We start from the raw sequence: 12,518 nt of genomic DNA, 5'->3' as shown, positions 1-12,518 counted from the left end.
TGCAAGGTGCATATACAGTAGAAAGTTTCGTTTAGTTACCTTGCGCTCGCAATGTCAAATTTAAATGTTCTGTTAATATAGGCGAAGGATAACCATCTCGTAAATGTTCGCCGATGAATAATAAAAATTTGCTAAATTATATTTCATACAAGCATTTATTTGATTTAAAGACACCCACAAAGCCATTGTACGGACGCTGTAAGTTGTAGCGTTAAAGCTCTATCAAACGATAACGAATTTACCAAGGCAAGTGCGCTAAACGTACATCCCTGGTCCTATCTATTGTTATAACAAACGAATGCTTCCTTATACAGTAGAGACACGAGATTCTAAGCTAACATGCTTAACATTAGAACTAAGTAAATATCTTTTCATAAGTAACAGCGCTTCCCAGTGAGAAGTATATCATAAAAGGTATCACGAAGTGGAATGAATCATGGTCATTTAAAAACATAAAGCGAAGACCCATTCGATATCTTCGGACTGGTTAGGCTTCTTCTATGCAGCTTATGCAGGCAATAGGGGTGATGTTGGCGAAAAAAACTGTGGAAAAAGAATGTGCAAACCGTGGTGTTCCATTGGTCTTGTCTCATATCGCGCGGATTAGTTGCGTACTTTGAGCTAGCTGGTGCTACTATTGCTTCCGCTGCTGGCGATGCGCTTCCGGCGTTCGCCGGAGTTGTTGGGCAATTTTCAAAGGTTCTCATCCAGAATGTAGTCCTGTTCATCTTGACGGTCGGGAAGGCAGACGAAAAATTCAAACAGATTCAACACCGGTCCACGCGAAAATGGATTCTGGTAGCGGCCGCGTTTGTCTCGCAGATAGGGGTAGCGCTTGTAGTTGAACATTTCGTTGGTCGTTAAATTCATACACGCGTGTAGGATCTATAAGAATACGAAGACAACGACAGGTATAGAACCTACGATCTCTTGAACAGTTTCTTGATTTTTAACACTTACGGAAGTGCAGGTAAGAATCCATCCAAGTCCACAAAACACAAATGCCTCCAGTAGTCCCAACACATACAGCAGACTGAAACCCTCGATCATGACACAATAGCACGCAAAGTAGATTGTGAACGAACAGTTGATCGCGATGCTTAATACAAACAGCAGGAACCACATTCTATTTCGCAATCCCACGCAGTTGTATATAAACGGGCAATGATGGTCGAAGTACGAAACACATCGGTTACAGATACGACAGTGTTTCGCTCTCAGTGGCCGCAAACAACGACAGCTATGGCAGAGGCGCGAAAGGATCACATTGCGTTTCTTCCACTTGTCGAAGTATGGAATTTGCTTGATCGCTCTGTAGTAAGTATCGGAGTTGAGAGGAATGTACCCAGGATCGCGGCGATTGGCAATGATCCAGCTGATCCACATGACCGCATTCCAGTAGATGAAACAATAGTGCGATCGTCTCAAAATGTTCCAGGTGATGGGGATGCACTGGAATGCAATAACAAAAATGAAAAGTGATCGTTGAAATGAAATTATTACTTGTAATCAACCTTACCCTTATCATGTACATTGGGTAACCCCACAGCAGCACAGAAACGAGGAACAATATCAGCGGTCCCTTTGACGCACCAGCGCCACCAAACAGCATTCCCCATATCTCGGAGATCGGAGGCATCCAGCGTGACTTTTTCTTCATTTCATTGTGCAGCAACTTGACGACCTCACTGTTCCGGTGGCTCTGGGCGAGCATGATAGGAGTTTTGCCATTTTTATCGCGCGGTTCCAACTCCAGATTGCGCTTTTCGCAAAGGATCTTCACGCACTGTAAATTTCCCGACAGACAGGCGAGGTGCAGTGGTGTTGAACCGAAGTTGTCCGTTTTCTGCAAATCCACACCCGAGTACATCAGCAAACGAATGAGATCCGCATGGCCTTTGTATGCTGCCCAATGGAGTGCAGTGTCACCGTTGATGTCGGTTAGATGATTCTGTGCTCCCATGCCCAACAGGTACGCTGCGGTGGCCGTGCGGCCGTACATGCAGGCCGTCATGAGCGGGGTTAGACCCTTAAAATCGGCCGCATTTACCGCAACGCCGGCTTGCAGTAGGACCTGTACGACGGCAGCGTGGCCCTTCCGGCATGCCCAGTGGATAGGTCGTGGACCTTGCGTTCCTAAGCATGGTAAATCTACCGGAGCATTACGTTCGACTAGGTAACGCATCATCTCGACGTTACCATCCAGGGCGGCCCAATGCGCCGGTGTGTAGCCATGCTTGTCCCGCGCGCTGAGTGCTTCTGGGCCTAGCTTTTCTACCAGATTTTCCACCTCCGAAAGCTCCCTGAAACCATTACTTGTAAGTCTCGGATTTAGGCATTTGATAAATAGTTAAGAATTTACCCAGATTTGATGACATCGAATATATCGTCCATGCTACTCTGGATCAAAATCTCGCTACTGTCCGTCCGTGCCAGCAGGTTGCTGTCCTTCTCCTGTGTTGGTGTTTTCTCCTCCTCCGGATGGTGCGGATGGTCACTCTCCTCGGTGACCATGTTGCATGATGCCGTTAACGGCAGTGCCCACACCAGGGTGCGAGCACTACCGGGACTCGGATGCACACGGGACTGCGTTTTGATACCGTTGTCGAGCGCCACTTTCGAAACCACACACTCCTTCACTGGGCTGCAACCTCTCCTGGGACTTTCCTTTGCTGGGCAGATCTACTCCGTTAAGGATTCACCCAGTAGAAAATATCCCAGATGGTTTGAATATTTCAAAACTTTGTAGAAACAAAACTGTTTGGCGTGGGCCTATTAAGCTCCTGTACGGATTGCGGTCGATTCGATTGGTCAGTCAGGCGCCAAATGCAAACCGAGGTCGTCTTCTGCAACGGTTCAAATGATACTGCGGTGATATTGATTTTCTGATTGCTGAAAAATGAATGGTACAGTGCAAAGTTTCCACAAAACACGGGAATATTCCGGACTCTGCACTGGAGCATGCGTATTGAATTTCCCAATTCAGTATCTGACAACCGGCTAGTACTTTGTGGCCAAATATTTAGTTTACCAACATTGGAATCCTAGGACATTGGAGTAGGTCAGTTTTGAACATGTGCTGGAAAGGAAATTTATAACAAAAGTATATGAAAGTTTTGTGAGAAGAAAAATAAATGAAAAATGGAGACGGAAAAGTAATGAGAAATATCAAAACGTCCAATTTAAATGTCCATATTTTGGTGCCAGAGTTTGTATTTCGACAAATCAGATGGCAGACAATTTGGCAACAGCAAATTCAACCATTTTTCTTTCTCGGAAAGATGGATTCTGCGCAAATCGTTTGGTCTTTTCATCCCAAAACATGTGAACATTGTAGAAGAAGATCAATTCTTGGTTGCACGGAACCTGACCTTGGTGGAATCCTAGATATTTAATGAAATATTATCTTTAAAGTACTTGTTAGGTATACCGGATAGCCGGAAAGTGTTGCAACAAGTTCCATAATTTGGATAACACATGGGGAAAAATAACAAATCCAGCCAGGTGAGGAATAAAAGATTTTAAATATGTACTAAGTGAGACCACCCCAGTAGCGGTCTGTACCTGGGGTTTCGGTGGTTTTTGTAATAGATTGAGTTTGAACTGAAACTAAGAAAGGGAAAGTGCAAAATCTATGCATTTTACTGCCACGTGTGCATCTGCGGCATTGATGCTGGAATGATGCAAAACTGCATTTCTAAATACAGCATTTACTGCATAATGTTACTTTGTGTATCATGGAGTACGATGGATCATTATTAGCTCTCGATTCCCACAACTGTTCTATCAAGATTGTACTATTGTTTAAAAAAAAAAAGGAATAATGTAATATTTGAGTATCAAAATTGGCGTGCGATACACTGTACGTACACTATTTAGGCAAATGGCCTTTGACAACAGCTGTCAGTCTCGTTCCGACACGTCCGAGTCCGATACGTTCAAGCCGAAATCGGTGCGCAATCGATTCGCATAGAAACGTGTTTGGAAATAAGAAAATTGTAGTTCCACTTGTGCAACTAGCCCGACAAGAAAATGCCCGAAACCACCCCCGTCGCCGAGATGGAAAACATGGATTTAAATAAGCAAAAGGCATGAGATAACCACTACTTTTCACTTCCATTCCCCACCTAGAACCGTACCTGTGTATCGTGGCACTTGGACCATTCAGTCATCTTTGCAATTTGCATCGTTACGAGTGTACCCAAGTGATGAGTGAAGCATTGCCGATAAATTTGTTAATGAAACTGTAAACTGGGAAACAGCAGTGTAAAATGCAACCGACGGTCGGTGTCCTGTTGCGACGATGTGCAGTGTGGACTGGAGGCGGTGGTGGAACAAACCTGCTGCACCGTCGTTTTGGTAGCAGGGAATGGCTAATGTTACGGCAACTGCACCGCTTAGTGCAACCAACTATCGGAAACCGCCAGAAAAGTCCTCATCCGTGCCGTCAGTTTGCAACATTGGTTCGTTGAGAAAGGCAAACGTTTAGTTAATGTGTTTCTTTTATTTGTTCAGACTCGCAATAATCTACAGATCGGAGTGCTAGATGTTCCTAGCAATGTTTCTCCTGAAAGTGACATAACCTCTCAATGTTCATTAAAACGAAAGGAACGGTGTTAACGTCATACGTACCGGGGACGCATAATGAGAACGATTTATTTAGTTGTTTACTTTAACTTAGACCTACTGTTCGAGCTGCTAATAGTAACATGTTTTTTCTTTTATTCATACTTTTAGGCCAGCAAGGCAAAGAAGGAGAAACAGAAGAATGCGGCTGCGGAAAAAGGTACTTAGAGTTGAGAACGAGGGCGGCTATCAGATGATTCATTGGACCTATTCTGATGCAATATTTTCTGTTCATTTTCATCATCTGCAGCGGCATCCGGGCAGCCTTCGAGTGCCGCTGAAGAGCCGAAGGGGTTGCCGGATTTCATCGATCATCGCATCAAAATCTACGACGAACTGATGGCGCAATATCGGGAGGAGCTTGAGAAGAAGGAAAAGAGTCCCATAAAGGTGACGCTTCCGGACGGAAAGCAGGTGGATGGGCTGAGCTGGCAAACGACACCGTATGAAGTGGCTAAGGGAATCAGCCAGGGACTGGCGGACAACACCGTCATTGCGCGGGTCAACAATGAATTGTGGGACCTGGACCGACCACTCGAGGGTGACTGCAAGCTGCAGTTGCTGAAGTTTGACGATCCGGATGCGCAGGCCGTTTTCTGGCACAGTTCCGCACATATTTTGGGTGAGGCGATGGAGAAACGATACTGTGGACACCTGTGCTACGGGCCTCCGATTGAGAATGGGTTCTACTACGATATGTTTCTGGAGGGAAGTGGAATTTCCAACCAGGACTATGGTGTTCTCGAATCTGAGGTAAAGCGTATCGTGAAGGAAAAGCAACCCTTCGAACGGTTGGAGATGAAAAAGGCTGATTTGCTGCGGATGTTCGAGTACAACCAATTTAAGGTCCGCATTCTTAACGAGAAGGTGACCACCGATACAACAACCGTCTACCGGTGTGGTCCGCTTATCGATCTGTGCCGTGGACCACATGTCCGCAACACGGGCAAGGTGAAGGCGCTCAAAGTGGTGAAGAACTCGGCCACCTACTGGGAAGGCAAAGCGGACGCGGAGACGCTTCAGCGCGTGTACGGCATATCGTTCCCCGATCCGAAGCAACTGAAGGAGTGGGAAAAGATCCAGGAGGAAGCGGCCAAGCGTGACCACCGGAAGCTTGGTAAGGAGCAGGAGCTATTCTTCTTCCACGAGCTATCGCCGGGATCGTGCTTCTTCCAGCCGAAGGGAGCACATATCTACAACACGCTGATGAACTTCATTCGCGGAGAGTACCGTAAGCGCGGCTTCCAGGAGGTTATCTCACCGAACATCTACAATGCCAAGCTGTGGCAGACTTCGGGCCACTGGCAGCACTATGCGGAGAACATGTTCTCGTTCGAGAGCGAAAAGGAAACCTTCGCACTGAAACCGATGAACTGTCCCGGCCACTGTTTGATGTTCGATCACCGTAATCGATCATGGCGTGAGCTTCCGCTTCGTATGGCCGATTTCGGAGTGTTGCACCGTAACGAACTGTCCGGGGCGCTGACCGGTTTGACACGCGTTCGCCGTTTCCAGCAGGATGACGCCCACATTTTCTGCATGCCAGATCAAATCCGCGAGGAGATTACAGGATGTTTGGACTTTTTGCGCCACGTTTACACCATCTTCGGATTCACGTTCAACCTCGTGCTTTCGACCCGTCCGGAGAAGTACCTCGGCGAGATTGAGGTGTGGAATGAGGCGGAAAAGGCGTTGGCCGACTCGTTGGACAAGTTCGGTGAGCCGTGGAAGGAGAATCCGGGCGATGGTGCGTTCTACGGACCGAAGATTGACATCACGATCATGGATGCGCTCAAGCGAAACCATCAGTGCGCCACGATTCAGCTCGATTTTCAGCTGCCGATTCGTTTCAATCTGAACTACATCGACGACAATGGCGAGAAAAAACGGCCGGTTATCATTCATCGGGCAGTGCTCGGTTCGGTTGAACGTATGATCGCGATTCTGACGGAGAACTACGCGGGCAAGTGGCCGTTCTGGCTGTCCCCCCGGCAGGTTATGGTGGTGCCGGTTGGCCCAGCGTACGACGAGTATGCGGACAAGGTGCGAGAGCGATTGCACGAGGCTGGCTTCATGGTCGAGGCGGATCTGGACGCGGGCGATACGATGAACAAGAAGATCCGTAACGCTCAGTTGGCACAGTTTAACTTCATCTTGGGTAAGACATCTGCTTTTTAAGGGCTGTACGAGCAATCTGTACCAGAAAATTTATCTTTTCATTCACAGTTGTCGGAGAGAAGGAACGTAGCTCGGACACGGTGAATGTGCGTACCCGCGACAACAAGGTGCATGGCGAAGTTTCAGTCGATGACTTGGTAACCAAGCTGTCGAAGCTGCGGGATGAGTTTGCTCGCGGGGAAGATCAATTTTAAAGTGTCGCATTTAGAAAGGCAAGAGAGTAATACGCTAATCGTGTGCAGTTATTTCATATGGCCGCCAGGAAAAGAAACGGTTGGAATTTAAAGTGGCACATATTGTTTAAGCTTACCCGGTAGAATGTGTCAGTAGAAATTTTGACAATTTCTACAATTTCTCTTTGTTTTTTGAAAATAAATTATTGTTCTTCATCTTATCTGCTTGTACTACAACCTCTCGTTGAGATGAAATAAAACTATGAACTCTGGTAAATGATTACGAAACTCCGACGTTGTATATCTTATTCAAGGTTTATCACTTAAATCTATTTTTTACAATTTTTTACTCAAATTAAACCACTAGCAACCGATTTTAGTAAACACCTGCAATGACAAGGATAGCTATACGGGAAAGAAAGGAGACAAATGGCTGAAACCGGCTGTCAAATGTGAACGTACGTGAAAAGTAAACAAAAATATTGCACCAAAGTTTACCACTCGGTACATTTAACCGCTCAGGTTTTCCTTGAATGGAACGTCCATTTTTCTGTAGTGTAGATCATTTTTTCCGTGTGATTTTAGTTTAACCACATTCCTAGTTTCGTTAGAAGCAATGGTTTCTGTTCCGGTGTCGCTATTTTCCATTTGTGCAACGTTACTCATCGCATTGCTTCAACCTACGGATGGGTTAAGTTCGTTCCTTTCGGTTGCAATTCACAACAGTGGCTTTCATCGGTAAGATTTTCGGTGCAAGAAAGGATTCACAATTGTAGAACAAATGGCTAATGCAATTCTCCGGCTTGTTTTCAGGGAAATAAACTACGGGCTCCGTTTCGGTGGCATCGGTCGGATGTCATGTGAGCTTTTGCTGGTCCAACATCTACCGGCAGCAATCTACGTGAACACCGATCAGCTGGTGGACATGAAAAGGTTTCATAAAATAAACAGCTACGTTCCGCTGTACGTGGACGTGGAAAAGACAACGAGCAAATCCGATCCCTTCACCGTGTACCTGTACGAATCGGTACGGAAGGAGGTCAACATTACGCTACCCATCCATTTTCGCTACCACGATCCGTCGGAGCGGAAGTAAGTCAAGTCAACATTACTGTTATCTTGTTTAAACGTTGTTATCATTTACTAGCTCTGTTTTGGCATGCTTTTCAGATTCGAACGGATTCAAGTGGAAAGTCCCACACTGTATGTCCGGTGTCGGAATGTACAGTCGAGCAAATATCCTTTGCGTGTGGTTGGCAATGCGACCCTGCCGTGTTCCGATAGTACGGAAATCGAAGACTACGACGATCTTCACAATGCAAAGTTGTGCGAATGGGACGAAATGGAATTTAATGTAAGGGTTCGAGCAGCTAAGAGAATGGCCCCCTAGCCCTCGATAATATCGTCATCCTTTGCATCTGTTTCTGTTTTCTTTCAGAACCTTCCGACGGTGATAAGCGTACTCATCCCGGTCGGAAATAGTGCGTCGTATCATTTTGTACTGCCAGCCACCATCATCGTCAGTTGGATTGGTAGCCTGTACTTGATCTATGTGATAATGAACGTGGGACGAAGGGTGAACAAAAAATTGTTATAAAAAAAGGATTCCAAAAACGTACACATTGATCTCACTTGCATGCTTGCCTGCGTCGAGGGCAATTCCAACGTCTAATGCAAAAGCTTGCATTTACTTTATTTTAACTAGTATATAACGGTTCATAAATATAACCAATCTTTCTTAATTGCGGCATCTAGAGCAAAATATCAATAAATGCCACCACAGTCTGTTCATTATTACCATGGAATTTGTGTGTGTGTGTGTGCTCTTCAACAGATTTTCCTATATTCCCTGTTTAATCGCCTCGATAATTTTTCTCGCCAACCAATCTTAATCCTATTACGCGATATGATTTTTAAATTAAAATGTTTTCTCTTTCCCCTTGATGATCTCAATTTCGCTCTTCCTACGAGGGGTACCGAGTACGCCACCGCGCTGCGAGTGTCCCTACGACATCTGTTTGATCCACGGTCAAATCATTGTTGGGCTTTGCTGGTTTGTGATACACACAATCACGGCCAAACTGGGAAGCTTAATCACTATGGTCGGTGTTGTTGGTCATTTGGTTGTTCTGCACATTTGAGGGGACTATGAAAAGAAAGAGAAATTTCTTTTTATTACAACTGAAAAAGTTGGTTATCGATATAATAATTGGCCAGTTTCGCTTACCGTTGGTTTCCGATGTGACTGTCTCGTTCCATCGTTGAACGTCGGCCTTACCGAAGATGAGGAATGTCAGATTACCGAAGAAGTAAATCGCGGCCGCAATGTAGAACACGTTGCGCCACTGAATCGGGTCAGTCTGAATAATTTAAAAAAAAAAGTGTGAATAAAATAAATGAATGCTCGTACTTGGTTATCACAGGACGGAATAATCGTTTTAAAGTCCCTTACCGGATCCGTTATCACTTCGCCCACAATGAGCGGTGCAATGATGGACATAATGTTGGCCGCACAGTTCGTGATGCCCATCATGGTGCCCGCGTGGTTCGGTGCGAGATCGAGATGGTTAACCTGGAAGCCCAAATAGGTGGCCGAGTTGATGCCGACCGCCAGCGTCAGCAGCACGATCGCCAAATCCGATCCACCCTTCGGCACAAAGGCAAGTCCCAGCAGGGCCACCATCGGCACCCAGAGGCCGATCGTGTTGAACAGCTTCCGGCTGACGACGCGTGAAAGGTACTGCCGGTTGATCAGGAAGTCCGACAGTGGACTGAACACGAAGCTCAGCAGCCACATCACCAGGTACGGGAGCGAGGAGAGCAGGGCGTTATTTTTGATGTCCTTCTCGAGCACCTCTTTCATGTACGTAGGCATCTCGGTGAGCAGCGTCCAGAAGCCCCAGTTGTGTGCCATGTGCGAGATGGTCAGGGCAATCATCGGAGCAGACGTACAGATGGCAATCCAGGGTGTGATGATTTTTTGGCTGTGGTCCTGCTGACCGAACGAGCTCTCGATGAATTCACGTTCTTCGGGCGAGATACCACGATACTCGGCCGGCGAGTTGCTACCGTAGAAAAACCATACAACCGCCCAGAGGATACCGACGGCACCGGAAATGTAGAATATGCTCGGCCATCCCATGGTGGACGATGCCAGGACGCCACTGATGGCGAGCATTACGACCGTACCGAACTGTGCACCGGCGTAGCTGAGCGTTCCCAGTCGGCCACGCTCCGAAGCCGGCGCCCAGCGGGAAAGCATATGGTGCGTCGAGGGGAAAACGAACCCTTGACTGAGACCCTGCAATATCCGAAGTCCCATAACGGCCTAAAAAGGATTGGGAGGAAATGTAGCGTTCGTTTACTTGGCAGGTTTCCATTTCTTTTACCTTTGCGCCACCGACGTGAGCACACAGTGGAGTTAAGATGGCAAGCAACGCACAGATACCAATAGAAAACATCAGCAGGATCTTCGGGCCAAAACGTTGCGCCATTTGGCCGGCCGGTATCTGGGTCACAACGTAGCCCCAGAAGAAACTGCTCAGGATTGCCGACTTAGTCCGCTCGTCCCATTTGAACTCCTCGAAGTCCTCGTTGGCAGCATGACGATCGACCATGGCGACGATCGCTACCGACATGTTGACCCGCAGGGCGTACGCCATCGTAAGGCCAAAGAAAAGCAGCACCGTTTGAAGATGCCGCGCACCAAAACCACTCGCTGAAACGGAAGGAAAATGGAAGGCTTTATTAAATTAACTCTTTTTTTTTAATCCTAAAATACATTCAGGACATGAGAGTATGGATCATTACGTTGCTGTGGTTGGCCGATAGGGCGATATTCATATCGGGTCGTCGAATCGTCACAGCAACCGCAACAGAAGGGCATCGTGTGCCTAGCAAATTTTCCAGCGCGATTGGGGATATTTTTTTTCGAATGTTATCCACAATAGTTATCCAAATGGTGACGTTTGCGTTTGTTTACTTTGCGTAGCGGATCGATGGCTTCATTCGACGCAGTGTCGTAGGGCTTTTCACTATCGAACCATATGGGGAGCTCTGTGTTGCATTCCGTGTTTGTTATCTCGTGCAGAACAGTTCGACAAAACAGGAGAACAAAGAAACAGACTCGCGGTTCGTTCTGTTCGAGGTTTTCCAAACAAGCAAGCCTCTAAATTTATCACAGTTGGATATTTGTTTTGTTATTTTTATGTTGGCAGTGTTTGTTGTTTATGGTACGTAGGAGAAAACACTTTGGATATACTTTATCACAGCCGTGTAATTCAATGGTAAGTTTTTAACTATCTAACGATCCGCAAACGGATCGAGCTTCTCCTCGAGACACAACGGAGCAGCTGTGTACGCGGTCGCTTGGGAACTGTTGTTTTATTTTTGCCTCGCCATTCATCTGTATCCGCGCACTTTCGCTTGCGTCTCTTTGTAGTGCGCATTATGGCAAAATACACCACTGGGGAAAAATGTACACCTTTAATTTTATTAAAAAAAACTTCTGTTTCAGTAAATTGCAGATTAATTTATTAGTTACTTTAAATTTGCTAAACAAATTTAACACATTGAGGAAATAAATGTAGTTTATGACAAAGTTTATCAAAACCTTTTTTTACCATATTTCATTGGACGGAGGAGAACAGAAATCGAAGAAGAAATGCCTTAAGGTCCAGCCACAATGGGTAATTTGAAGCCCCAAGTTATCATTAGTTTTTTTAATTTTCCCGCCCCAGTTTTGTCACATTTTCTCCTACTTCGTGTGCATAGTAGTAGGGAGGCCTGCTATAATGCAAGGGGGGGTTGCACTGAATGCAGCGAAAAGTGACACGTTGGCGCATTCAACACTGCAACAGCTTGCATGCGGTGATCATTTATGGAATCACGGGAGGCTAAAGCACGCATGCATTATCAGTGGAGCATGAATTGCAGGTGGAGAATGATCTTGTGCTACCTGCTACATGCTAGATTTTAAAATTGAAATTTATTTTAATGTTCATAGCTTTTGGCTGCTTTCAATTTTGAAATTCTTGTTCTTCTGAAATCACGAAATAATTTTCGCTCATCTCATGACAATGTCATATTCATCCAATAAAAGATAATCACACAAAAAGCACATATCGTAAGCTCCACCAGGCGGCAGGTTCTATCAGCCCAACCCGCAGCTGGGTGTGGTACAACCGGTCCGCACGGGGTGATATTAAATGTTGCTAATTTAAACAAAATTTCGCGACACTGTTCTCAATGCAAACGTCTTTGCGTTCTGTTTCTTTCCATCACGCGTGTTTGCTATGTTTCTCACTATCTACAAGAGCCTTTTTAGCAGACGACCTATTTCGATTCGTCGTGTATCCTTCGTTTATTACATGCACACTTGGTTTATCACAGACCCACCCATGCACCCAATCACGCGGCGGAGATAATTTATCTTAATTTTATCTCTACGATCAAACTGCTCGTGCATGCTGAACCAGAGGCGGGAGCAGGCACAATTGAATGAAAAAGAGTGTACATTATTTTAGACATCAAAAGCAACTG

The 12,518-nt window shown here is 45.9% G+C and overlaps 4 protein-coding genes across 8 annotated transcripts; 2 read left to right on the top strand and 2 right to left on the bottom strand.

The window, feature by feature from the left end:
* Positions 1-151: 151 nt before the first annotated feature.
* LOC131265698 (uncharacterized) lies at positions 152-2,529 on the bottom strand. Its single transcript, XM_058267998.1, has 4 exons — positions 2,363-2,529; positions 1,520-2,303; positions 961-1,452; positions 152-885 (listed from the first exon to the last, which is right to left on the bottom strand). Exons 1-4 carry the CDS (start codon positions 2,512-2,514, stop codon positions 694-696), a joined length of 1,620 nt encoding a protein of 539 aa, XP_058123981.1. The 5' UTR covers positions 2,515-2,529; the 3' UTR covers positions 152-693.
* A 933-nt stretch (positions 2,530-3,462) lies between these two features.
* On the top strand, positions 3,463-7,267 carry LOC131265679 (threonine--tRNA ligase 1, cytoplasmic). 5 transcript variants are annotated; one of them, XM_058267975.1, is made up of 4 exons: positions 3,463-3,504; positions 4,738-4,786; positions 4,877-6,784; positions 6,853-7,267. In XM_058267975.1, the coding sequence occupies exons 1-4, from the start codon at positions 3,478-3,480 to the stop codon at positions 6,996-6,998; spliced, it is 2,130 nt and encodes a 709-aa protein (XP_058123958.1). In that variant the 5' UTR covers positions 3,463-3,477; the 3' UTR covers positions 6,999-7,267. The 5 variants fall into 5 exon arrangements, with proteins under 5 accessions (XP_058123958.1, XP_058123959.1, XP_058123957.1 ...); XM_058267976.1 differs by lacking the exon at positions 3,463-3,504 and adding an exon at positions 3,927-4,089 and having other exon boundaries at positions 4,738-4,770; positions 4,891-6,784; XM_058267974.1 differs by lacking the exon at positions 3,463-3,504 and adding an exon at positions 3,927-4,089.
* A 197-nt stretch (positions 7,268-7,464) lies between these two features.
* On the top strand, positions 7,465-8,720 carry LOC131265703 (phosphatidylinositol-glycan biosynthesis class X protein). Its single transcript, XM_058268005.1, has 4 exons — positions 7,465-7,715; positions 7,791-8,069; positions 8,148-8,331; positions 8,416-8,720. Exons 1-4 carry the CDS (start codon positions 7,594-7,596, stop codon positions 8,572-8,574), a joined length of 744 nt encoding a protein of 247 aa, XP_058123988.1. The 5' UTR covers positions 7,465-7,593; the 3' UTR covers positions 8,575-8,720.
* On the bottom strand, positions 8,606-11,364 carry LOC131265688 (putative inorganic phosphate cotransporter). The gene is made up of 5 exons (XM_058267987.1): positions 10,788-11,364; positions 10,367-10,695; positions 9,430-10,305; positions 9,205-9,337; positions 8,606-9,123 (listed from the first exon to the last, which is right to left on the bottom strand). Exons 1-5 carry the CDS (start codon positions 10,861-10,863, stop codon positions 9,068-9,070), a joined length of 1,470 nt encoding a protein of 489 aa, XP_058123970.1. The 5' UTR covers positions 10,864-11,364; the 3' UTR covers positions 8,606-9,067.
* Positions 11,365-12,518: the final 1,154 nt, after the last annotated feature.

The sequence above is a fragment of the Anopheles coustani genome, chromosome 2, assembly GCF_943734705.1.
Source record: "Anopheles coustani chromosome 2, idAnoCousDA_361_x.2, whole genome shotgun sequence".
NCBI lineage: Eukaryota > Metazoa > Arthropoda > Insecta > Diptera > Culicidae > Anopheles > Anopheles coustani.
Note: the sequence above shows the minus strand (reverse complement) of the source record. Positions and strands in the feature narration are given on the sequence as shown.